The sequence below is a fragment of the Pituophis catenifer genome, unplaced genomic scaffold (assembly GCF_029215685.1).
Source record: "Pituophis catenifer annectens isolate HBS135680 unplaced genomic scaffold, rPitCat1.0.hap2 SCAF_3, whole genome shotgun sequence".
NCBI lineage: Eukaryota > Metazoa > Chordata > Lepidosauria > Squamata > Colubridae > Pituophis > Pituophis catenifer.
Genome location: NW_027256883.1, coordinates 168232532 through 168260279, shown reverse-complemented (window position 1 = coordinate 168260279; position 27748 = coordinate 168232532). Strand labels below are relative to the sequence as shown.

The window sequence follows — 27748 nt, the reverse complement described above, 5'->3', positions numbered from 1 at the left end:
GTACAGAAAACAAGTATAAGATCAAGCCTGTTTCCTTGACAGGTGAAAGAGCATTAAGTGGTTTGTTTCTTCAGAGCAAACTTGGAGTAATCTTGTCAACCTGAAATACTCCTGGTACTTGTCAGAGCCAAGGTTGAATACCGTAACTTTTCCCCAATATCATCAAAACTAAATACAGTAATATAGATTATAGTCTGAGAAGCAGGTAGTATTTTTTTTCTTTCTTCAGCAGCTATCTTATGTGATGAAGAAAATTTAAGAATTAATTTTAAACTCTTGAGTGAGCCAAATAAAAGTGGTTTAGAGGTCTTCTTCTAGCCAAGATGGTAACTAACTTTATTTGATTTAATAAAAATGTGCTGACTCGTTAGAAATAATTATCTCTGGCATCCAAAATTATAAAACAAATGCTGACTTTTTAATCTGCTTTTTGGACTTAGAATTATCAGCCTTGCAGCAGGAAGAGAATGGAATATTTATGCATGCACGCGTGCATCTTTGAGCAGGTTTCTGATACTAATTTTAATTTATTCATTGCAGAAGGTGATCTGCTTTCATTACTGTCTCTTCCCCATTTGCTTTACTTCTTCAGATGGCTGATCATTGCCTGTCTGCTAGGATATACTACAGTGTTTGCTGTTGGCTCTTGCTCTGGCAGCCCACCCCATTCCTTTCCCAAGTGTTTCCTGCTCCATGTTGGCAAAAGTTCCACATCTGTAACCAGGCTTTGGAATTGGCTTCCCAAAGAAGAAACCTTCTGGCTCAGAGTCAGAAGAGGATGAGGATGAGCAAGTGAGGTACTTGGAATCATCTTGTTCCACAGTAGCTTCCTGTTCCCCAGTGCTGCCTTCATGTATTCTGTCTGGAAAATCCATAATTAATACAGATGCCTGTGAGGCTACAGAGTGCCTGCTTTTGAAATGGAAGTCCGCTTGTGGCTGAGATGTTTCTTGAAAATATGTTTCCAAGTTGCGATTATCCCTCACAACTGTGGTGCTCCAAGCTGTGTCCATAGGATGAGAGATGGAGATTCGTACATCCTCTTGAGGTGAAACAGTCAATGACTCAAATATATGAAGCTGTGGGGTGATAATTCTATTTCTGAAAGAAACTGATTCCTCCTGGCTGTTAAACTCTGCGTACACTGAGGAATTCCCACATGAGTGAAGCCTTTCAGTCACTGCAAAAGGAATTAAATGTTAGCATTTATGAGAAGTGGGGGTGATCCTGATTACTGAATTTATTCCTAGAAAACATTCCAATAACCATTTGCTGGTATCAATGAATTAGCAAGAGGTTGAAATTTCCATACAGGTGTGTTCACACATTACTTTTTTAATCCTGGTTTGTTGAATAAACTATAAAAGCTTGATTCACAGAATTTGCTAAGACATATATCATGCCTTAGAAACTACGTCTAAACTCATGTACCACACAGAATCAAAATCAGACGTTATGGATTTGCATTTTATAACTCAGCTAAAGGTTCCAGTTATTCTTTGAAGCCATTTCATAGATTCATTGAGTTGAAGTCATTTAAGTTACAGAGTCCCGTTCATTGTGGGAATCCAATTTAAAGCCTGTGTTTGAAACCCAGTCAAAGGAAAACTCAGAGAAATTTTTTCATTTCTCTAGTTTAAACTGGTCTTAAATTTTGATTACCATTTCAGTTAGAGTCTACTAATGTGACTGTATAATCTGCCCTAGAATTTGGCCTGGTCTGTAGTTCCCTGGATTCTTCTTTCTTCAGTTTTTGAAGATAGAGATAATTGTCCTTCTGTAACCACATTTGCTAAACTTAGTTCTGCAGGATTTCTCAAAGAGAATGTATAATCATATATAATCCACCACTTATGTTGATCAGACCATCAGCAAATTGCTTTTATATTCCAGTTGAATTCATTCAAATTCAGTAGGCAATTCCTTATATTTTTTATCAAGCTAGAACTGGAAATCTGTTTCTCCAAACAGTTCTTCATAATTGGCTGAAGAAGAGACTGACTGAAAATAGGAGTCAATTAATTCTGCCCTTTTTGTGTTATTCTCTTAGTTTTATGTGCTATTCATGGAACAACTGGAACACTGCGTTTAAATATAACTGATTGATTGTTCTTAGCATCTTTAATTATGGTTTTCTCATCAACATGTCTATATGTCCCTGTTTGCAAGCCTCTTCCTTCTCTCTTAATGAGTGCCTTTTTTAACTTTTCAGACCTTCATTAAGTTTTTTGGGAAATTATATTGGCTTTTTCTGCTATCTATATTTTTTTCTTCATTGGAATTCTTTGCAATTGTGCTTTTAAGAACTTGTGTTCTATAAATTACTTATCTTTCCCAGTTTCTCCTAATATTTATTGTTCTGAATTCATTAAAATCTGCTTTTTTGACATCCAAGATATGTAATCAAGTACACCCAGTGTTAGCTTCCACTAATTTCAAGAATTCCAGTATTATATGGTCATTTTCATCCAAAGGTACAATTTCTACTATTATTGCCATTGTTGTCTGTATTGGAAACTACCATCAAGCCAATGATTGGTTGGCTATTTCTGAAGCCCTAGAACACGGGTGTCAAACTTGCCATGTTACATGACATTTTGCAATGTTTTTACCCTTCACGGACCTGGGATGGACGTGGGCTGGTTGTGACACATCTGACCCACAGGCCGCCAGTTTGACACCCCTGCCCTAGAACCTCCTATAATTTCCTGCCTCTTAGCACAAGTTCATCTGTAATCTCTTGAGTAGTGAGAACAGACAGATAATAGTTGTCAGCTGCCTTCTTCCTACAGTACTCTGGCATAGATTGCCTTCAAATGTGCAGTGATGATAGAGGTTAGTTGGAAACTCAGTGGAAGTATATTGAGGTTATATTACCTACAGAATCTTAAACAAAACTGAAGAAAGATTCAATAAGAGAAAAGCTTCATTTGGGCAGGATCAAATAGCATCTGTTCCACCCAAAATTCTAGAGGATGATATGCAAAAGCCTTACCAACTGCACCTGCCCTTTCTTCATGGCCATTTCTTTGCGTTCTTGTAGTTTCAGAGGATCCGTCAGGGCTGCTGTTTCTAGCTCTTGAAATTGGGGTGGAGTCCGGGGATGGGGCAGAGATGAAAGCAGAGTCAGAGGAATCCGAGCCACTGGAAGACAAAGCTGATTCCTTTTCCAAACTACAGGCCTCAGAGCAGAAGAGAAGACCATTGTGAATGGTGATTGGCTGACCCAGCAGTGCTTTACGGCAAAGGCTGCAACAGAAACACGAGTCTTTGCTGTGCCAGTGTTGACCTTGTAGTACGATCTGTTTACTGTTGACACCTGTGCGAAGAGAGTAATTGACAAAGCATTTTACCTCCTGCAGTGTTGCTGGAAAACTATGTCCTAACTTGGTTAAGAACAATCTATCCATTATTTTGCAGACTTTTAAAAGATAGAATAAAAATTCAAGTTTCAAAACATGTAAACAAAAGACAACACAAGATTAATATTAAATCAGAATGTTTTATAAACATGAAGCGGCATTGCATCCTAAATTAAGTTTTAACATTGTGAATCTTGTCCAACTTCACAAATCTATATAGCAGTACTATATTACTCTTTTGCTTTTTACTTTTCTTGGTTCATATCTTGGGAGAGGAACCTCTGGCCTTCCAGCTGTTGTTGAATCACAACTTCCAGAATTTTGTATTATCAGGTGGCTTTGAAAACAGATTAAATCCCTATTATAACACTATCTCACTCAGTAACAACCACTCACTCAGAACCACAGATTTCAATGGAACTTATTCCTAGACAGTAAATATAGGATTCCAGCCACAAACCAATGGCTAACAGCCACAAAATCCACTGAATGAACCCCAGTATCAGCATCTGTCAAAGCCAGAGAAAGCTAGTTTATGAACTATAATTTATAGTCATCATAAGCAGCTAACCATATTATTCAGAGGTATAATAAATCTAAAATTACTATATGCTTGACACCTATTACACTATTTGAAAGCTCCTCAGTGATACGAGTTTGTACTGAGATTTTCATTTGATTCAGCAAAGCAAAGCAAAGCAAAGCAAAATACATATTTAGCATTGCAACTATCACATTATGTAAAATACTTACAATATATATGTAATTCTGTTTAGCTTACTACTACGGTTATTGCTTTTAAACAATATGACCTGATCCTAGCAGCTGTAACTGAAGGTAACACCCTGAGTTGCAAATAGCAGAATGGAAGATCTAGTTGTAGTAAACTGTATAACAGATTTTTATATTTGCAACAATAAGAATTGTAAGGAGAAGTTGGCCTAATTATTAAATTAGACACAAACTGTATCTATTGTGGTGATAAAGAGCATATTAAAGCTTGTTGTCAATTTCCTTTGCAAACGTTTAGCTTTTTGTGTAGCTTGGTAGCAATAATTTGAATTTAGAACCTAACACCTAGTGGTATGGCCTTAAAATGGAGACAGCTAATGTTACACAGATGCTACACACCTAGAGGCAAATCACAAGAGATCATCATTGAAACACTGATGTTTATGGTACATATTGATAACATCATGAAGAATATTAGACGTGTGAAAAGTAATAGTAAGGTCAATCTAAGAGCTTATCAAAACATTCCACAGGAAAAGATGCTGTATAATTGCATTAATGTATTTATCTCATCTCAATACTGATATAATCTGGAGAGTAGGGTTACTGCAGAACCTCAGTTTGTTGGCAGGGAGCCCAGTGATCACTAAAAGTTGTGTCCAATGAAGTATGCTTTGTTGCTTCTATCTTCAAATGCTTTGGTTCTCCTTTTAGGTGAGCATTTTTCTCATAACACTATAAACGCCAAATACATAATCATTAAAATATATACCAGACCAAACTCTGAGTCATGGGCATGCACAAATGCCAATAGTGATGGCATAAAATGAATTATATTCTTACGTATTTGCATATGGTAGCTAGTGCAAATCTATAAATAGCACGTTTTGTATCATGTTGTATCTTGATCATGTCACTTCCCCCTCCCATTATCTTCTCCAGTAAATGCCCATGTGTATCTTTACAATCACGTAGTCCCAAGTAACCTTTGAGTAACATTCAGGCAATCTTTAGGCAAGTTGATACTTCTGAAAAACGGGAAGGGCCGTAAATTCTGTGCACATGCTTGGCTTGCAAGAACATGCCAGATTCACTCCTTAATAGGCAGCACTGATCTAGATGGAGTGATGATCTGAGGCAGGTTCATACTTTCCTCAAGTCTACAGAAGGATTCTGGACCTACCAACAATCTCTCCACAGGCTTGACAGATATCTGCATAAAGACTCTCAAAGCAAGCACAACAGCAGGGTTGTCCACCCTTCATCACATATTGCTGAATGCTCAGGGGCAAGTCACACTCGAGACAGCAAAAGTGTTCTTCATGCCAGCGCATGCCTTCTGCCTCCACGCACTCGGAGGTGAAGATCAGCTGAAGAGACATAAGAGATGAAAACTCATATTGCTATGAACTACATATTAAGATGAAGTATGCAGTGTACCAAGTTCAGTTATCTTCCTAAGGTAAGAGCACAGGCTACAGAACTATTATTTACTCAACTCTTTGCAGTGACCCTATCCTATAAATCAAGCTTTCTGCTTAAAAGTACACCATATTTATCCAATTGATAATGTTCTCTTGATATTTATTTATTTATTTATTTATTTATTTATTTATTTATTTTTCAAAGTTATATGCCGCCCTTCTCCCGTAAGACTAGGGGCGGCTCACAAAATAAAAACAATACAACAATCCAAGTGCTAAAATATAATCTCTAATATATATCAAATAGGTCATAATCTATTCTTTAGATATATCTCCAAAATTATCAGGCTTGAAACCATGTTAAATATGTACACTTAGTTTACTTTTGCCTGTTTTGATGTTTCTCAGCAGAGTAAAGAATTCTGAAACTCCACTAATAACACATTGATCTCTGTATATTCTAATTTCTTCCCTATTCCCAATTACAAGATCAAAAAATTTAAGGGAAGCAAATTTAGGAATTTCTACAGGGGACTATATATATATAAAATCAAAAAAGTTAAGGAAAGCAAATTTAGGAATTTCTACATACGTATACTATTATACACACACACACACACACACACACACACCAGGGGTGGGTTCTACTTACCTTTACTACCAGTTTGCAGGGAGGCAGCACACGCTCGCTTCATGTGCGCTCTTCTGCACATGCGCAGAAGCGTTTTGATGACATCGGGGTCGGTGGGCGGAGCCTCCCGCTGGTTTTACTACCGGTTCTATAGAACCGGTGTGAACCAGGGGCAACCCACCACTGACACACATACACACACATATGGTTAGATCTCCTCCAAAATAAAATCTCTCCCATTATGATGGGGAAAAATTAAAAATCCCACTATATCATGAATGCTCTCCTATGGGTAACCGGATTGTAGCTCCAGTTTTATCAATCTGGATTTGGAAATGGCCAGGCTAGATATATCAGTTGATTTAGTTACAAAAGCACAAACATACCTACCTGATCACATGAAGCACAGCGAGGGCGGAAAAATTCTGCATGGTGCCGACCACAAAAAATCTTCTCATCTCGATGGAAGTAAATTAGATCTATGAGTGGTTGCTGGCAAATGTGGCAGACAAAGCAGGTAGGATGCCACCAGCACTGTTCGCCCAGCTTAGAGGCAAATACACCTTGGTCTCCTCTGATTATATTCATATCACACTAAAAATCAAGCAGAAATAATTTCTTTATCTAAAAGCCTTAATTATAACTTTCTTCCATCTGTAAACTATTAAGACTGCTATGCATGCTTTCATTCAACAATTAAAATCAAATTATTTTACCCAGGCAATTTAAATTATGAGTGAAAGGAACATGCATAGTGCAATGTTAGCAAATTGCACTTGTTTGCCTAACTGTTTTTTCTGCATATAGTTCTATTGTGTTTGCTGTTTTGTCTAACATATATTGGTTTTCATAACAGAGGAGACAACCACTCAGTGTTCCTCCAACCAGTACAATTATTATATAGTCATTTCTTGCATTTCTAAGATTTCAGTAAACACTGCCTATATCTTTTTCAAATATACCTTCTCCGACATAAGGACCTACAACTTCCACCTGCACCTGTTACCATATCCAAAGTTAGTGTAACTGCAAAGATCACACTAAGTAAGAAAAACAGGGCTAGAGATCAATCCAGACAACTTGATAATATGTCCAATATCATGGTAAGAATAGCTCACATTTCTGCATAGGTACTCTTGAGCTGTGAAAGGCAGATGACGTAAAACTCCCTGTCCCAGCGATTCCTGTCGCCGCCATGCAGCAAAGTTACGGAGTTGCTTTCTTTCCTCTTCACCGATGAATGGACAATATCTCTCCTTAAATTAAAAAAAAGCAAAAATGGTGCCAAGATCCAAAAGAAGCATTTAGATAAAAATGTGTATTTGAGATGCAGGAACAAAACAGACATATGTTGATCAAGTTGCAAATATTTTTGAAGTTTTATTGTAATACCCAAATATTCTTTTCAGACTTTGTGGTTTTTTTTCCTTGACAACATTTTGCTTCTCATTCAGCTTCTTAGATGAGAAGTGAAATGTTCTGAAGGAAAAAAAAAATCCAAGAAAGTCCAGTTGCCTTTTGAAAAGCACCTTTGGAACAACCATGGCCTAGATGATTGAGAATCTGCATAGGCATTTATTATAATGACATAATTTTATTTTCACATTTGTGTTTTATTCGATGACTTTGGTCGGCTTGGTTAAAAAAAATTGGCTTGTAAATATTTAAATGAAGATCTTGCTGCATATAGTTATCTTATTAGTCAAGACCGTATCATGTATATGTTAACAATAAACTCCAAAGCTATATTTAGTTGGCAGCTCATTTCTCTACACTCTTAGCTCTTTTTCTCTAACATGATTCTGAAATTCTATACATATCTACTCAGAAGAAATCCTACTATGTCAAATGTGACTAATTCCTAAGTTAATAGATACAGGATTACAGCTTGGCTTTTCTCTATATCCTATTTTTGTCCAATACACATTATTTGGAAGGAAAAAAATTACACGGTGGGCACTGGGCAGTAGGTCCCAATTTAGTGATGTCTTCAATATTTGAGTGCTAATTTTGACATTAATGTTGGAGTCAGTCCTGCCTGTATGGAGGGTACCAAATTGAAGAAGAAAGTGCTAGGGGTTGGCTAAGTCATTAGAACAGCATTGCAACAATAGCTTTAATCAAAGCTGGTTAGTACCTAGTGGATTTGAACCCAAAGAGTTTATTTGTAAAGATAGCATATTCCGTGTAGACAGAAAGAGACACTGAATCTATCTTTACTTCAGTGGGCCAAAAACCTTTCAGTTGTTTAGTTCTTGGAAACAGCAATAAAATCCTGAGTTAGCTTTCTGACCGGAATATCCTAGAGCAGGGGTTCCCAACCCCCAGTCCGTGGACCGACACCAGTCCGCAGCATGCCAGAAACCAGGCCACACAAATAAGCGAAGCCCCATCCGCGGATTACAAGTAGCACATGAAACCACATCCTGTCTGGTCTGCGGAAAAATCTCTCTTCAAAGAACCGGTCCCTGGTGCCCAAAAGGTTGGGGACCACTGTCCTAGAGGATCTTCATGAGAGCATTAGTTGCAAGTAAGTTTGGTGATCCATATAGCAGTGGGATTCTGGCACAAGAGGCCGTACAAACGTATCTTCCCAATCACAGTGATGTCAAAATGGCAAACCGTGTCATGATCTGCAATGCAACTTTGCACTGCATGTAAGAACATGAAGAATAAATTGTGTTACTGTGCACATTTCATCACTCGTCCCCTCTTTTCCCCCACAGGCATTTCAATCACCAAGTTAGTGCATTATTATTATTTATTAAATTTCCATACCACCCATCTCACCTAAGTGACACTGGCCTGTTTGTAACATTTGTGTGGTTACCTTTTCTCCTTGTTACCATATAAAGAAAGAGAAAGAAAACTGCTCCTACTGCTGTTTTTTAGAAAGATGATGGAGCTGCATGACTAGAATTTGAAAAGAATGGACAGCCCAAATAATTTTTTCAGTGCAAACAAGGGGCAGAAGAAAATAGTTTTAGCAGGACTCTTCAATCAAGTGATGCACGAGTAAAAAAGACCGGCAAACTCTGGATAAGGCTTTAAGAAGCTTACATCACAGTCTTGTGGAGGCAGCTGGTAGAGGAGAATTTTAATACGGAGCTGATTGTGAATAGCAGCAGGTACCACAGCTGATGAAAATGAGCTACTGCTTTGTAATACCTGTAAAAGTAAATGAGATGGAAATGAAACAGTGATATTTCTATGTATTGGGGAAAGAGTTTTCTGCACTATCCTCTGTCTTACAGGTCATCTTCTCTAAGCTTGATAAAAGAATCTGAAGTCCTTCCCACATTAAGAGATGAAGGGATAATTAAAACAAACCAACAGAAGGAAGAGAGCTAATTTACTTTCCATTTATTGTATAGCACATAAACTAGGAAAAAAGAGTTTGGCAAAAGCTAGACTTATCCTCCTGCATATGAATTTGATCAAGCAGTTAAGACTTGAGATGGGAAGTCTCCTCACCAAAAGAACAGAAAAATTGGGCAAAAATGATTTTTAAAAAAAGTTTCTTTGTTTTCTGCACTTTTCCGTAGCCTTTTTCCTGAAAATTAAAAATACTGAAAAATATATTTCCTAATACATTTATTTTTATACAATAAAATTGTTGAAATGAACAGAAATAAATTTATAAAGAAAGGAAGAAAAACATTTTTTGGAAATACAGTAAATTAAGAAATAAGTGAAAATACAAGGGTATAGTGAAGCTTTTCTCAGTATAGTTTTAGTATGAAAATGATAAATTATCAGACAAAGAAAATACTGATAATTTCAAATTCAGAATAGAAGACTGATTAAACAACATTTCATAATTCTGAAAATTATGAGTAGTTTTTCTCAGCCTTACTCAGCCATAAGTATTACACATATTTCAAATTTCCTCCCATTAGTTTTTGCTCCCCAAAATGGAAACGGGATCTTTCCATTTGAACCCACTGCTTCAAAACTGCCAGAAAGTTTACATCTTCAAGTGATTTTACATTTTCAAGTTGTAATCATCTACTGATTACAATCAGTGGTGGGTTCCTCCCGGTTCCGCCAAGCCGGTAGCGGTGGCAATATGATGTCACCGAACCGGTTCTGGGCCCACCCACCCCCCACGTTATTCTTACCTTTTATTTGGCCCCACCCCCAATCTATTGCTGCCTCTTGAGTCCCAGCTGATGGCTAGAGGGAAAAAAAACTGTTTAAACTCTTGCCACAGGGCTTCAAAGGGCCACCCTACAGCTGATCAGTGTTAAAAGAAAACAAATGAGTAGACAGTTGCCTGCAAAAATACATGAGTAGACCAGTGCCTGCAAAAATAAATGGGTAGATCGGTACAGCTCTGCAAGCAGTTAAAAGCCTGGTAGACCAGTACCTCTGCTAAATCCTATAATTATCACATGACCATCAAGCCACACCCACAAAATAAGCCACGCCCACAGAACCGGTAGTAAAAAAAATTAGAATCCACCCCTGATTACAATCCATCTGTTTTCAAATTCTTTTCTTTCCTGGAATCAAGCTTGACAAAAGGTCATGTGTGCAGTACTGATATTTACACAGATTCATGTGATGTGGGCTTGGTCCCAGATCCAGAGGCAGTAGCCAACCTTGCTACTGTCACAACTCCAAGTGATTGTCAAATGAAAACACTGTTCACTAGCCAATCTGGGGGAAAAAAATCTCAGCAGGGTTAAACTTTGTGAATATTTAAACAGGAAATCAAAATAAAATCCCAGAACTTTAAACTTGTCTGTGAAATTGAGGGGGGAAAACATCCTGGAGTAAGGCAGTGGCAAGCCATATTGTTTGAAGAAGACAAAAATGATCTTCTGTGTATAGTCATCAAGAAGTCTGACCTGAGGAAAATTTTACCTTATACCAAAAATAATATATCACACAAAGATGTAGACCTGAAAGCGTCTTACTGGATCTGATGGAGGAAATTCAGTGGTTGGACCTGGATAATCTTCCAGGGCGCAGCCAGAATCACTGTCTGAAGATGAAGCAGGTGGTAGAGAAGTTACAATTCTACTACATGGAGACCTCTCTCTCTGGGACCAAATATGGCTTGGCTGGGACATCCGCAGAAAGGAAGTGCTGAAAAAAACAAAACAAGAGTCTATAAAAAAAGACCAATTATTTCCTTTCCCCTTACAGTCTCAGAATAAGGATAACAGAGTTGGAAGGGACCTTGGAGGTCTTCTAGTCCAATCCCCTGCTTAGACAGGAAACCCTACACCACTTCAGACAAATGGTTATCCAATCTCTTCTTAAAAACGTCCCATGTTGGAGCATTCACAACTTCTGGAGGCAAGTTGTTCACTGATTAATTGTTCTAACTGTCAGGAAATTTCTCCTTAGTTCTAAGCTGCTTCTCTCCTTGATTAGTTTCCACCCATTGTTTCTTGTCCTGCCCTCACGTGCTTTGGAGAATAGCTTGACTCCCTCTTCTTTGTGGCAGTCCCTGAGATATTGGAACACTGCTATCATGTTCCCCTAGTCCTTCTTTTCATTAAACTAGACATACCCAGTTCCTGCAACCGTTCTTAAATACTCTTTCCGGGGCGGGTTCCAAATCCCATCGCTACCAGTTCGCTTGTGCGCACAGTGCTTCTATGGGCAGGTGGGCGGAGTCTCCCGCCACTGCGGTGACAGTAGCAACCCACCAATAGCAACCCACCACTGACTCTTTCCCAACATTACACCTCTCAGATGAGATACACTTTGGCTACCAATGTCTCACTTATACAGGATTACTGATATATATATTTAACATGGATTACTAAGATTTTCTATTATATCTGTGAGACAGAGGAGAAACAGAAGCAAAGTATTTCACAGGATCATTGTAATTTGGGGTGTGTGTGTGGTAAGTGAGACTTGTAGTCATGTAGCCTTTTAAACCAAAAGGGATACTGTGGGGGATTTTCCTTTGGCCCTACATATATTAGTTAATCAAATTAAGAGTTTTTGTTAAAAGAACAAGCAGAGTCATGTTCTATAGACATAAGTTATACAGCTAATCACTTTGAATATGACTAATTTCTCATTCACATATGGCTAAGGGGTACAGATTTCATTATGCCCTATTGCACTCTTTATATTGAATGCCTTATATTCACAAGAAACCCTGTTACAATTTTTAACTTTTGCAAAGCTGATATTTTCTCCAAATGCTGGTGCCATAGTCAGAAGAATCGATGTATTACAAGTTTGAAGTAGCACTAGTCTTTGGCTATTTTTGCATTTGAATTTCACTATTTGAAATTCAGTACCCTTGGTACTGGAATGTACCCATCACTCTCCCCAATCCTCAATCAGCCAACTATATATAGTTGAATTTTCTCATATCAATGTATATTTTTATCCAGTTCATCAGGAATAGCTTCAAGCCTGATGGAATGCTGGTGGACTACTCTCTTTCAATGACAATAGCACAAGTTGGCTGCCCATTATAGGTATTTTTATAATGAATTCAAGTTAGGGTGAAAAATGTAAGCACTGTACTAAGGATGACACATAGAGAGAGACCTAACCCAAACGTCAATGTTTAGCTAAACCGGGGTATGGTGGCTTTAGCATTTGTCTAAGAATGCTGTATTCCTGAAGTTCTGATCTAACTTTTGGTCTCCAAAATGGCAGCCAATATGCCCTTAGAATATATCAAGATCACTACTCCAATGAATTTTCTTAAATACTATGTTAACTGTAAATGGAAAATGGACATGTCACAAAATAAAGCACAACCCTCCAGTGTAAATTTTATTCCCCGAATGCTTCTAGGTCCCAAAGGTGTTCTTCGAAAGTTATTTTAAAAATGGTTGATGTAGCCAAATCTTTACTTGAGGTATGTCTTCTTGCTCTAACAAAAAACAGGAAAAGATAAGTAGCATCCTATGGAGTTAGCTGAAATGGCAAGGAACACTCACACCAAATTCCTTTCTGATATGGCTATTTTGTGAATAGCTATGTCAGTTTTTTTGTGAGAACTTTTTTCTTTCATTCCAAAGATGCACATTTGTATTCCAACTTTTTAAAGCGAAAACCATAGCATAATTCTTCCATATAGTACTGGGATATATCCCAATTTATACCTCTGGAAATTACTTCACTCAAAATATCTAAGTGCAGTCTTTCTAATTCCTAACTTTATTTTGTGAGCCTGGATTTCTGGAGACAAAAGTGTTAGGTCTCGATCACAATATTTTCATTATTGGCTAAACTGAATTTATCCCCCTTGTATTTGGCTCCATTATACTTACAGAATCCTATCTTCTCACAACCACGTTAGATGTATGGTTTCTCTCCAGAAGGCCTTCTCGGTATCAGGATTAAGGAGTGGCAGAATCCCCTCTAAACAAGAAATAAGGGATATTTCATTGATTACAAGTGATAGTAATTTGAATGGAATAAATTGCTCTGTGAAACCCATTGATCATTTATTTAATATAACAATTCACAATTATAGAATAGCCTTCTCATTGATAAGCTCTTGATACTTGTATTTGGGGAAATACATATTATGTGAAAGTTCATTCTTACAAACAAAACATGTCTTTCGAAGCTTGTTGTGTATTTTATAAAGATATTTTGTCTTACTTTTCTCGTTTTCCTGCTTCTACAGTCCTTCCAATATTATTACTAAAATGCATTGAAACCACATTTTTCCTTACCATCAGATCTAGACACACAGATAAATATTATTTATTCACTCAAACTGCCTTTATTTTTTATTGTGAGTCACATAAAGCTTGGATGAAACACAGTGGCAAAGATATGCAAATAAACAAGGAACCATACCAGACATATGCTTTATTAAAGAGACTAGTAGATGATTTCACATAATCCCTAATTTGTTACAAATTGCCCACAGGTGCTTGTTAACTGGAAGAGCATTCATTTTTTCCTCCTTCTTGAGGCCATGACTATTTCATAAATGGTTGACATAATACAGATTTAAAGTCATGATTATTAATATAAATTTTGGTTCTTGTTCCTTTTATGCCTACCACTAGTATTAAAATCTCATATCCAAAAAGTTTTTGCCAGCCACAAACATAATCAGCTAGTGTAATCCATAATACTTCTTGTGATTGTGGTGTGAATACATAGATTGACAGCAGTAAATATTAACTATTAATTGATCACCCTAACCCAGTGATGGCTAATCCTTTTGCCATCACATGCCAGGAGGGAGGGGCGGAGTCACACGCCCGCATGCCCACACCCATAATTCTATGTGCCCCGCCCCTGCGCATGCGACCCCCCTGCTCCCCCCACTCCTGGCACGTGATGGCCCAGTAGGCCCATTTTTCTTTCTCACCTGGCTCCAGGGCCTCTCTAGGAGTCTGGGGAGGGCAAAAACAGCCTTTCCCACCCCCCGGAGGTCAAAAACAGTCTGTTCGACAACTTCCGGTGGGACTGGAAGGCCCTTTTGCTGTCCTCAGCCTCCAGGGCCTCTCTAGGAGTCTGGAGAGGGCGAAAACGGCCTCCCCCCTCCTGGAGGTCCTCCGGAGGCCGAAAACAGCCCGTTTGGCAATTTCAAACGGGCCATTTTCAATTTCAAATGGGCCATTTTCAATTTCAAATGGGCCATTTTCGGCCTCCGGAGGACCTCTGCGGGTTGGGGGGGGGGGGAAGGCCATTGCTTCAGTTAATGACCTTGTAGGCCACACATTACTATATATGCAAATAAACATACCTGCATTTAAAGTTGAATAGCGACTATGGCCACTCAAGAATGAACAACTGTATGGATCTTTCTCCATTGGCAAGTTACAGCGCTACCTACCCAAGCTTGAGTTGGCAGAAAACTGCTGTCTACTGTCCCAATTTCTGACCCCCTAGCCAGAGCCAGAGCTCTACTGTATTTGTTCTGAATCACTGCTTAATTATGTTGTCCTGATTATCTCTGTGTAATGCATGGAATACAGTGTGCGATTGACAATTCCTCCAACCTCCAAAAACCAACTTTCAGATTACTCTGGGTTCTGTTTGGGAGGCAACAGGACAGTTTGGGCCTATCTTTCCCTTGTTGCACAAAACCAGAAAGGACCATGGAATTAAAGCACTTGTAGCACTGCACCACTGCTTCATTCAGATAAAGCATTCACATTCAAAAGTGAATCATCTTTTGTATCAGTGAAAGTAGCAATGGGAATCTCTCAGAAATTATGCTGTGAATGAGACCACAGTAAATGTCTATGTGAGAAATGGACAGAATCAGAATCCAATGGCTCTGCTGATACCATCCCATATTCCGTGGACCTGTCTACACACATTCCAAACTCTATGGCTGCATTGTTATAGTCCTCCCTAACTTGGTTCCTTCTGATAGGTTGAACTTCAACTTTAATCAGTCCAATCCAGGAGGGAAACACTTATCAGGTACTAGTTATAAGTTAAGGTAGGTATTATTACTACATTATTTAAAAGGTGGATTAATTGTGCAAGTATATAATCAACATAACTGATAAACATAAACATAACTGATAACATAAAAATAACTGATAAAAATGAATCCAGAAACTACCATCTTGCATGTTGCTTGAATTTCAATTTCGGAATCGGGGAGTCTTAACTATGGATTCGTCAGTTATAACACAACACACACACGCCTGCAAACTATAAAAAACAGAACATTCATTGGATCTTCTTAAATACCTTGCGCAAAGCAAAAATGGTGGCATTGTTTTTAGGGGAGCCCTTTTCTAGTCTTGGAACCCTGGCATATGCCCAACTTTGCCACTACACAATTGAGGACTCACACATCCTGTCTGTGAGAAAGCCTGACAATGGCCTTATAAAGTTGCCTTGGGCTTCATTTCTTTCCTTGACTCTCCTGAAAGCATTGCGGAGATTTGCCATTTTTCTTTCAAAATGTCACCCTTTTATTTTTGCTACTTTACTGAGTTTAAATATAATTATGTTGTTTAATGCTGTTTCTTGTAACTTTTTTAAAAAAAATGTTGCTAGGCTTCACAGCTTTAAAAAGCAGAACAGACATTTCATTCAACACACTGGGATTGTTCGTGCTATGACTAGTTGAATTAATAGGCTTGGCATGTGCCCAGATTAGCAGCAAATCCGCTGCCATTGTGTGCAAACTGTTATACAGTTACTGATACATAAACTGGCACTTGGGTGTGTGGCAAACCTATCAACACTATCCCAGACTTAATTCAAACTGAGTTGATGTATTGAGTCCAACTTCCTAAAAAACCTATGAGTCAACTCCATTTTCCAAAAACGTTTTCCATTCACGCAGCCATATATTTACATGGCAAGGATGCAGGTACTGTTCAAAGTTCAAACAGTTTATTTTCAGGGATATGGCAATCTTTTGGTTCTGGTGTTAGACTCGATCTACTCTGGCTGTGGGAATTGATTTTTCCCTTCATGCCTTCATAAGCCTGCAGTGTTAATCATTCCCAGATGCTTGGGCAGGGGGTTCATATACTGGGCAACTTTCCTGGTTAATGGTTATGGAAAGAAACAAGTTGATTTTATAACTCCCTTTTCCAGCTCTTGCTTGCTGACTTCCTTCCTCTTCTCCGTTTCCAAAACAAAAGGGGTTTTGATGGCAGTTTGATGGCTCAGTTCAACTTCTGTGACGACTTGGATACTTTCCCAGAGAGCGGCTCTCTCTAGCTAACTTTCCTTTCCCAACACCAAAGGGAGCAGAGAAAAAGAGGCAGAATGGGACTGAGGAAGAATGAAGATGCAACAGCCTCACTCTATCAGGAACCATGAGTGGTTATAGCTTTAGTGGTGAGGAGGTGATCGGATCAGATGCTGTTTAAGCATGTAGTTATAAAAAGCTTTTCTGTCCAACTGGCAGGTAGCCAGAGAGCAAGTAACCAAGTTCTACCTGATTCATTTGGGACGTTTCACAATTTCTGAAATTCACCTCAGAATAGTACTAATGTAGAGGGACATATATAGTCAAAGACAAATATAGCATACATTACTCTAGCTTCAACTACTTATTTTTTAGGTTGGGAGAAGGAATGGCACTTCTATATATTGCCATTAGATTGCAAACAGCTATCCCCACATCCAACTTTCTCTTCCCCGATTTCTGATTTTCAACACACATTGTTGGATATTATTGGTACCTCACTACAAAATGGCAATTACACAATTAAAAATCTTCAGCAGAAAGAAGGCAAGACAACTGGAAACTGTAAAGATCAGCAACCAACTATAGAGTTTAACAACCAGCTAATTATTTTCAAGTGCTTCAGAAGCATGCCTCATTTTTGGTACAGTGCACTCTTCTTAAATATAATTAGCAAAGAGAGCTCAAATTGTTTCATTTGCATCTGGATCAATAATTAACTGAGCAAATTAACTGGTGAGCAGGAGGAAAAATAAAAATAATACAAGTAATCCTCAAGTTACGAATGTAATGCTTACATTTGTAACCCGAGGATTCATTGGAGTGAATCACATCAAACAAACGTGATCACTCCCTGCTTTCACCCACGCATTCGCTAATCAAATGCACTAGTCATTAAGTGCACATGAGGTATCTCCAGGTGGGAAAGGCCATGGGGAGGGGGGCTAGCGATGGAACGGGCCACCTGCTTCAGATCCACCCAAGGACCCACCCTCATGATCCCTCCCCTGGAGTCCCCACAATTGCTCCCCCCCACCATCCTGCCCTGCCAGGTCATTTACCTTGTGAAGATCTAGCAAGCTGTCTCCTCTCCAGCCTCTCTGCTGCAGTTTCTTTGCCTGCTTGCACTCTTGGTGCAAAAAAGTGTTTGCAAGCTGACAAGACTTTGGGGCAGCAAAATTGCATTGCTTCAAGCCTCCCATTGGCTTGCAAATGCTTTTCGTGCCGAGACTGGAAGCTTCTGGGGGCCGTGATCTTGCGCTACTGATCTTGCGTGATCTCGCACTATAGTACTTTAGGCCCCTGTTCTCTACAGAGGTCTATAGCAGTCCCATGGCAAAAGGCTTTGCAATGCCTTTTGCCACAGATCTCTTGCAGGCCTCAGTGCAGAGAGAACAGAGGCCTAAAGTACTGCAAGATCAGTAGCGCAAGATCTCACACTACTGATTTCACACTACTGTGTGAGTAGTGATCTCGCACTACTTTAGGTCTCTGTTCTCTGCATATGCACCAAAACAGGCAAAGGAACTGATGGCTCGCTAGATCGTCACAAAGTAAATGACTCTCCACAGGCCCAGTTCCTGTGGAGACCCAACAGGGTGGGGGAGTAGGCAGGGTAAATATTGCAGTGCCTTTGTGGGTCGTTCATAAGTGTGAACAACTGCTGTGGTGCTGCAACATTCATAACTTCAGTACTGTGTTGTAAATACATGGGGGAGGGAGGGTAATGTCATAACTTCGAATGGTCACTAAGTGAACTGTCATAATTTGAGAATTACCTATAGTTGATTTTACCAGATTCCTATATCTTACCTCCCAAATGCAGGACTAATATCGATAACTGCCTTGTTTCCCTGAAAATAAGACCCTATCTTATATTTTTTTGAACCCTGAAATAAGCGCTTGGCCTTATTGCCAAGCGCGATTGGGCTTATTATCAGGGGGTGTCTTATTTTGGGGGAAATAAGGTAGTATAGATAAGCATTGGAGGAGAGGACTCCGAAGAACAAATGGCCATGTGGAAAAAAATATTTAATTGTGTAACAGCAGAGGGGTGGGCAGGAAAAAATGTTTCTTTAGGGCCTGTACAAATTAAGAAGTTGAATTAAGTTCAACTTTATCAGTGATATCTAACTGGAGCAAACTCACTATCATTTAAAACAGATGAAATAGATCATGCAAGTGAGACAAATCCAGCACCAGAAAACTTCTATTTAGTGGGGATTCAGGAGGACTAGGTGAAACCCCATACTATACATATGGTCAAAACGCATGTTATCACTGTTTTAATTGAATTTCACAATAATTGATATTGTTTATTTGCATATTAGCACAGACCGAATGAAGGCAGTAAATCTTAACTAGGTTCTAGCGAATCCTTAACAATTTGTACGAATCATAACTTGTGGCTTTCAAAACCCTAATCAATTGTAATCTATTCAACAAACCATGGTTAAGACTAATTTAAATTGCATTGAGTGTATTTCCAATTCCACATAAACTGGATCTAATCTATTGCATTTTTCTCTGGAAACAAAATCTTTATAGAAAAGTGACTGATCAAAATGAAATGCTGAAGATACCTATTTCAATGAAATTAAAAGACCTACTTGGATACAAATGACTTGAATCAGTTTTCAGATGTCTTGCTTTTAAAGCAACGTTTGTAATGAAAAACAGTTTCTCAAATGAGTTGTTGCAAGAGTGTCAAAAATTCCATACTGTATAACTTTTCACCCAAGTTGCTGTGGGACCTCTATGGCGAGCCTTCACTTTCACATGGCAGGTAGACTACATGCAGTAGTACTCTGGCTTTAATTTTCACCAGTAGATTTAGGTTCGAAAGCCAACATATAAATTAAACAACAGTCCATAAGCAATAATCTGGATAGCAGTATCCAGTAATCTACTTGTGGTTTCCTTAGAACATTTTTAATGGAAATTTCCAGGCAAGAGGACCTCATAACCCCTATCTATAGCACTGAAAAATGCATGTTTTCAGGAAGCCAGTTATATCACAAATTATTTCATCAGAACAGGTAACCACCCATCAGATGACTCAAGCCAGAGGTGTTGATTGAATAACACAAAAACTGTCTCTTCCAGATGAAAAGCAGCAATCTGTTCATATCACTGCCTTCATTAAAGACTCTTGTCAGCAGCCCTGTCAAATTAGCTACTGTATGGCTGCTCTCATTAAAAACAAGCTTTCTCAAAACTCTGCACATACAAACACTATGAAAATGAAGCTATTTAGATTAACAAGACATTTTAAAAGCCCCACCCCAAAAACTATTAGCTGTTTCCTTCCACGATATACTGTTCTGGCCAGACTTCTTTTCCAAATGATTTGCTCTTGAAGAGAGCTGGCTTTTTGTGCCTCCACATCAGGTATGAAGAATCAATTCTTTACAATATAGGAAGTTCTCCTCAGTTTAATTATTCTCTAAATGTGCAGGGGGTTTCATCTCCCATAATTCCTAGCTATCAGTATAGAATTCTGGAACTTGTGGCCTCTGGAGTAGAGCAGCTGAGATAAAAATCACTGTCCTTCCAATCGCTAACTGTGCCCTCAAGTCAAGTTGGCTCCCGGTGAATGCATCCATGCAGTTTTCTTAGCAATTTTAAGTAGTTCCCCATTGCCTCTTCTACAGTATTTTCCCAACATCCTATCAGAAGGCAGGCCCCAAACAAAGGCATTCCTACAGAGCCACTAGCCTCACCCAACTGACTATCTGCTACACTTGTGCCAGGTTTCTGATTCTGCTTCCTAGGGCTTCCATGAATGAGGAACAAAGAATAGCAATGTGCATAGGACTGGGGAGACCTAGACTCAGCCTCAAAAATTCACTACATCTGTCATTCTCTCTGCCCAATGTATCCCAAACACAATTGTTGCAGGAAATTGGTAAAAAAGGACTACTGTGAAGGGAAGATGGTGTAGATATCAAATGAATAAAGGCCAGGCCTTTAGACAGTAGGGAAATGGAAAAGTCAGTGTTCCAGCCAGGGTCCTGTTCTCATTTCCTCATCTGCTTTTTTAGCAGTCAAAGAAAAAGAAGACAGTTATCTAGGGGTAGAGACAAAAGCTCTCCATAATGGCTTGACTCCTGGCATGAGATTGGAAATCTGGGAGGGAGAATGAGGCAACCATGTCTGCCATTAGGGAATCTGTCCATATCACAGTTCCAGAAGTCCACAGTGTTGAACTGTGAACCACACTTGAATTAGATGTTACAGCCCTGTAGAAGCCCTGTAGTAAGGGTGCAGGAAACAGCTCCAAGGTTAGATTGATACTAACCCGTGGGTGGAAGAGACCTCAGACTTAAACATGAAGAGAAGACCCTCAGAGAAAGCAGGAATGTCTGTAGCATTTTCCTACATCTCTGGCTATTACTGAAGCTATATAATGACTGTCCTCATTTGTGTAACTATGGATGGCTCAGTAAAATGCTGTATTACTGGAGATACTATGAGAGTGGAGTGTCCTTGTCTTTATTCATTGTGAATCACTGAAGATCCATATAAGAGTTGTTATTTGCTGGGTCAAGGGAAATAAGAAAAGTAGAAACTACTTGTAACGACATGCACTGGAGGCTTTATGTTATGCCCATTGTCACTTGCAACATAAACATTTAAATGAAACAAGGATACTTTAGAGCTGAAACAGCTGCTTTCAACTTTATTCTTGTGGAACCATGAACCTAAGATTAAGCTTCTGGCTTGACAGTGTGGAAAGCAAAGGTAATATCCGCCATAACCTGCATCTGACTTAGGACCAGCAGTGTTGTATTTTCCCATTTCTCATGCATCATTCCAAAAAGATCCACACAGTTAAAGCTGCAATTAGCCTAGGTGTGGTATTGAGATAGTCTTATCTCATGCCAAACTGTACCTCTTCAAAGAGGAACGAACTTTTCCCAAGGCACATGGAACATATTTGTATAAATCAGAAACAATGATGTCTGCAATTAAAAATAAAAGTAGAGTGATGTTGTAGTAGAAGGAAACAGGAATTTACATCAAACAAGGGCTGTTGAAATTTTTTACACAACAAACTACAACATCTGGCAGCTCATCTGCTACCAAGGAGTGAAACTGGAGCCATGAGGCAGGGGAGGGGAGGGAATCTACATTTCCATGAGATTATGAAGTTGCGACTATGAGAATAATTATACCTTCAGGGACTTTTCTACACTCACAGCTGTTTCGTGAGAATAACCTCTGACCACATTCTAACATTTATTTTCAGGGGGAGGGATACTTACTTAGGCAATAGATCAGATGAAATTATTTTGATGAAAGAGAAGATGTAAGTCCTGCTAATAAAAGGCTTTTGATTCCTTTCCATTTCAAGTGGATTTTTTCCCCCACCATCTACTCCACTGCTAACAAAAAGAAAGCAAGATTATGTCTTTTGGGAGCTCACAGTTACAAAAAAAAGGAATATCAATTTTTAAATTATTCCTTGAATAGCAGTACATAATCTCCCACCATACAACTTTCTCCCTCCCCACCCATTTTTTAATCATATTACTGAATTTTCAGCATTTCACCCCAACGATGCCCTTGAAGTGATGTCTCGGTGTCTGGAGGCCGTGCGGATCTGGATGGGGAGGAACAGGCTCAGGCTCAACCCATCCAAGACCGAGTGGCTGTGGTTTCCGACGTCCCGATATAGTCAGTTGACGCCATCGCTGACTATTGGGGGCGAATCGCTGGCCCCCACGGAGAGGGCTCGCAACTTGGGCGTCCTCCTGGACTCACGGTTGTCTTTAGAAGAGCACTTGACGGCCGTGACCGGGAGGATCTTTCATCAGGTTCGCCTGATTCGCCAGTTGCGTCCCTTTCTGGATCGGGACTCCCTACACACAGTCACTCATGCCCTCGTTACCTCCCGCCTGGACTATTGTAACACTCTCTACATGGGGCTCCCCTTGAGGAGCACCCGGAGGCTCCAACTGGCGCAGAGTGCGGCCACGCGGGTGGTTATGGGAGCAACATGGCGCTCCTGTGTGACACCTCTCCTGCGCGAGCTGCACTGGCTCCCGGTGGTCTTCCGGGTGCGCTTCAAGGTTTTGGTTACCACCTTTAGAGCACTCCATGGCTTAGGACCTGGCTACTTACAGGACCGCCTACTACCACAAACAGCCTCCCACCGGCCGGTACGCTCTCATAGAGAGGGGCTCCTCCAGGTGCCGTCAGCCAAACAATGTCGACTGGCGGCCCCTAGGCCTTCTCTGTGGGGGCACCTACTATCTGGAACGAGCTCCCCCCAGAGATACGGAGGATCCTGGATCTGCGCACTTTCCGCCGTGCTTTGAAGACACTCCTATTCCAGCAGGCCGGCCTGGCCTAATTTTTTCCCCTTCTTTTAAATTTTTAAACTCAAATTTTAATTCGTTTTAAATTATTGGGAGTTTTAAATTGTCTCGGGCAAAAATTATTTAATTGGGTTTTAATCATGTCTTAACTTTTGTATTTATGTGTTTTATTTCGTGCCTGTTCACCGCCCTGAGTCCTTCGGGAGTAGGGCGGTATACAAATTTAATAAAATGAAAATGAAATGAAATGAAATTTAATTTGTTTCATTGTTTTACTATTGTTATGTTGATATTTTTGTAATTTTACATTTTACTGTTGTAAACTACCCAGAGTAACCCCAGGAAGAGATAGGCAGCAAATAAATGTAATTAATTAATTAATAAACAATCAAATAGGCTGCAGAAGCAGATGGACTTGTAATTCTGTATCCGAAGTACGTAACATGAGGAAGGCTGGGAATTATTATCTTTTAATTCTAATTCTGTTAACAACCAATAGTGAAGCATTGTATGTCTGCTACTAATTAACCAGTGTTTGAATATACAGTACTGTTAAAAGTTGACTTAGAGAATAGATTCAGAAAACATGAGCTAAGAGTCTCTCTTTTTCTTGTTAAAACCTCCCTATTGGCAAGCACATCAAGAGATAAGGTATCTTTCAAAATCCTGGAACACCAGGGAATTACTTGAGGACTGGAAAAGAACTGACGTGGTTCCCATCTTCAAAAAAAAAGGAGAGGGGAAACAAACCCAGGAAACTACAGACCAATCAGCCTGACATCAATACCTGGGAAGATATTGGAAAAGATAATAAAAAAACAAACAAATCTACAAACATCAAGAAACAAATAAAGTTATAACTAAAAGCCAGCATGAATTTGTTAAAAACAGATCATGCCAAACCAATCTTATTTCATTCTTTGACAAAGTGATTAAATTAGTAGCCCTGCGAAATGTTGTGGTCATGGTATACTTAGATTTCAGCAAGGCATTCGACAAAGTAGACCACAACCTACTTCTTTGTAAGTTAGAAAAATGTGGGATAGACAGCATCATCACCAGACGGATTTGTACTTGGCTGACAAACTATACTCAACGAGTTGTTCTTAACGGTACTACATCTACATCAGGGGTGTCAAACTCGATTTCATCGAGGGCCACATCAGGGTTGTGTTTGATCTGGGGGGGAGCGGAGAGCATGCCCAGTGTGGGCATGGCTAGGGTGGGCGTGGCCAGCTTGACATCACTCGTCGAGGTTCCATTTTCACTAGCACACAGCCTCCCCAAGCTCTGTTTTCGCTGGCAGAGGGCTGCAGAAGGCCGTTGTGGCCAAAAACGGAGCCCAGGCGGGCTGAGCACAGCCCTCCCAAGCTCCATTTTCACTGGCAGAGGCACCATGGGCCGGTCCTTTGCTGTTTCCAGGGCAGCTCTGCAGGCCAAATCTAAGCACCCCATGAGCCAGATCCATGGGCCTTGAGTTTGACACCCGTGATCTACATGGAGAGAAGTAAGCAGTGGGGTACCACAAGGTTTCGTCTTAGGCCCAGTATTTTTCAATATCTTCATAAATGACTTAGATGAGGGCATAGAAGAACTCATCAAATTTGCAGATGATACTAAACTGACAAGAATAGCCAACATCCCAGAAGACAAGCTCAGGATCCAAAAAGATCTTGACAGACTTGAACAACAAAATGAAATTGAATGTGGAGAAAAGCAAGGTTTTACACTTAGGCAGGAAAAACCAAAGGTATAAGTACAGATTAAGTGAAACCTGTCTTAAAAAAGGTAACTGTGAGATAGACCTTGGAATCCTAGTGGACATCACTTAAATATGAGCCAGCAGTGCGCAGCAGCAACCAAAAAAGCTAATACAATCCTTGGTTGTATAAACAAAGGCATAGAATCAAAATCACGTGAAGTATTAGTACCGCTTTATAAATCCTTAGTAGCCACATCTGAAATACTGCATCCAATTTTGGTTACCGCATTACAAAAAAGATGTTGAGACTGTGGGAAAAGTGCAAAGAAGGGCAACTAAGATGATTAAAGGCCTGGAGAGTAAAACATATGAAGAACAGTTTTAGGATTTGGGTTTGGCTAGTCTAGAGAAAAGAAGGACTAGGGGGGATACAATAGCAGTATTCCAGTATTTGAGAGGTTGCCACAAAGAGGAGAAGGTGAGCTTATTTTCCAAAGCATCAGAAGACATACCATGAGGGTATTAAGGAGAAAATGCATAAAAAACTTTCACCAGCACTCTTTTAAAGTGTTCTTGCTGTAGGCAAATTTCACAAAGCACAAATATTCACATGAAAAATCAAATATATTAGAGATACCAGTTGTGGGCTGCAAAAATTCAGGAAATTCCCACACACCAGCAAATAAGATAAGAAGATATATAGAAAATTTATTATTTATTTATTTATTTATTTATTTATTTATTTATTTATTTATTTATTTATTTATTTAATTTCTATACCGCCTTTCTCCCGTAGGACTCAAGGCGGTGTACAGTCAAGAAAAATATAGACACACAAACATCATAAAATTGCTAATTAAAATTATTACTTAGTTTGGTCAATTAAATAAAACCCAGAATTAGATAACATTTAAAAAATCATTCACATGTTCGTATGTTTAGCCCCGCCTGTTGGAACATCAGGGTCTTGAGGGCATGGCGGAAAGCACGGAGATCAGGGATATTCCGTATCTCCGGGGGCAGTTCATTCCAAAGGATTGGAGCCCCCACAGAGAAGGCCCTCCCCCTGGGAGTCGCCAGTCATAATTTGACTGACGGTACCCTGAGTTATAAAAAACACAAGATATAGAAAATTCTAATTGTTGCAATTGTCTAGCAAATGTCTGGATTTTGCAGTCCAGATCTGATAACCTAACATATGTTTCACATAATTAATGACCTAGGAAATGTTTAGAGCAGCAATAATTTGAAGTTACCAATTAAACAGCCTGTAATTGTAAAGATGGTCTCTATACAGAATTACATATAAGATTTATTTTTATTTATAAAATTTAGGCACCACTCATCTCACTAATGAATGTAGAAGCAGGTCCCTAATTGTTCAGGTGATGAAACAAATACAGTTCAGTTAGAATAGGTGTGCACCGTTTTGCAAATTCATAGAAGAAATGTAGGGGAACATGAAAAAGAAGGGTTTTTTTTACATTTTTATTTATTCAGAGGATGTATCATTAAGAAATATTTTGCTCTCATCCAAACTATCATTAACTGATTCCAATTTAGCAAAACATCTAAGACAAACACTCTCTCAACTCACAAGTCAGAAAGGTCCTTAATGCAATGTACTATCCCTATTTTAATCTACGAAAGATTGCCAACGGACTAAGGCTGCTTGTATAATCGATCCTATGACCTAAAGAGGAGCTTCCCGTTTTTAACAGGTTATTGTTATCTACAGGAAAGCGCCGTTTTAACCTCATCGGGGATTGCAACTACAAAATTAAAGCGAGAGATAATCGCTTGTAGAATTTAAGAACTACTGGCAGGGGTTTTTTTTTTTTTTAAAAAAAAAGGATTATCACACCCATAACAACTCCAGAGCGGGGGTCTCCAACTTTGGCAACTTTAAGCCTGGCGGACTTCAACTCCCAGAATTCCCCAGCCAGCATAGCAAAGCAAAGCTGGCTGGGGAATTCTGGGAGTTGAAGTCCGCCAGGCTTAAAGTTGCCAAAGTTGGAGACCCCTGCTCCAGATGACTGGAGCGACTCAAGATTCCGCCAAGTCAACAACAACAACTGATTTAAACGCAACTAATTATACCTTATTTCTGCACAACGAAGTACGTGCGGGGTTGGGATGACTGCAAGGGGAAAAGTGATTTTTTTTAAATATTTCCCCTCCTCTTGCTGCACGGAAAAAAAACATCGGGACCCACAGCTTTCCTCACCATTTTTGGGTTGCGATGAGCCGTCCACTCAAGGAGCCACCCCCGCCCTTCGCTTGAAAGCCACCCGAAAGTCACTTACCTGCGGTTGGTGCTCCTGCCTTTTTTTTTCTTCTTCTTCTTCTTCTTCTTTTTTTTTTCCCCCCCTCCCCCCGAGTCCGGCTCTGCCCGCGGCGGAACGGTCAGGAATTCCGCGGCCAACTTTCCTTCGCTTAACGAGAAACTTTGCAGCCAATGAGGCGCGTTTTTTCCGCCTCTGCCCAGGGCTTTTCTCTCTTCCTCCACGGTGTCCTCCACCACCTGCCTCGAGTGCAAATTAAACTCCTGGCTCTGGCCCGAGAAGAAAAAAGCCCGCGAAGCGAAACCAAATCAGTTCTGTTTTGAGGCGGCGAGGCTGGCGGCGACCGTCGTCGCTTGGACTTTGCTTTCTGGCTCCCCGTCTTTTCCCCCCGCCGCACCTATCTGCTTTGCCCAGGAAACGGGATCCGTGTCCGCCCGGGTCCTTATTAGAGAGCTTACTTGCCTTAAAGACTCCAGGCAGCCAATGGAAGGGAAGCAAAAAGAGAAGGCGGGGAGGGGAGAGAGCCGCGGCGCTGCGGGGAGGTGAAGGTTAACCCTGCAGGGGAGGCTCTGGCTGACCCTTTCCCTCCCTTTTGTTATCTCGAGCTGTTATGGAAACGGCGAAGGGACCGTAGGGAGCCTCAGGCCGCCTTAAAGAATAAGGCCATTTCC

General features: G+C 39.8%; 1 protein-coding gene across 1 annotated transcript; it reads right to left on the bottom strand.

Annotated features, from left to right (window-relative positions):
* Positions 1 to 305: 305 nt before the first annotated feature.
* Positions 306 to 27493, bottom strand: PRICKLE4 (prickle planar cell polarity protein 4). The gene is made up of 9 exons (XM_070941518.1): positions 27099 to 27493; positions 13409 to 13499; positions 11072 to 11243; positions 9210 to 9317; positions 7268 to 7405; positions 6540 to 6743; positions 5278 to 5464; positions 2996 to 3319; positions 306 to 1180 (listed from the first exon to the last, which is right to left on the bottom strand). Exons 3-9 carry the CDS (start codon positions 11225 to 11227, stop codon positions 615 to 617), a joined length of 1683 nt encoding a protein of 560 aa, XP_070797619.1. The 5' UTR covers positions 11228 to 11243; positions 13409 to 13499; positions 27099 to 27493; the 3' UTR covers positions 306 to 614.
* Positions 27494 to 27748: the final 255 nt, after the last annotated feature.

Coding starts and splice junctions, on each gene's coding strand:
- PRICKLE4 (XM_070941518.1), bottom strand. CDS start 11,227: ATGTCCCAGCCAAGCCATATTTGGTCCCAGAGAGAGAGGTCTCCATGT. Junction 9,318..11,071: donor AATTTCCTCCATCAGATCCA/GTAAGACGCTTT, acceptor TTACTTTTACAG/GTATTACAAAGCAGTAGCTC. Junction 3,320..5,277: donor AGCCTGTGGAGAGATTGTTG/GTAGGTCCAGAA, acceptor CTCTTCGCACAG/GTGTCAACAGTAAACAGATC.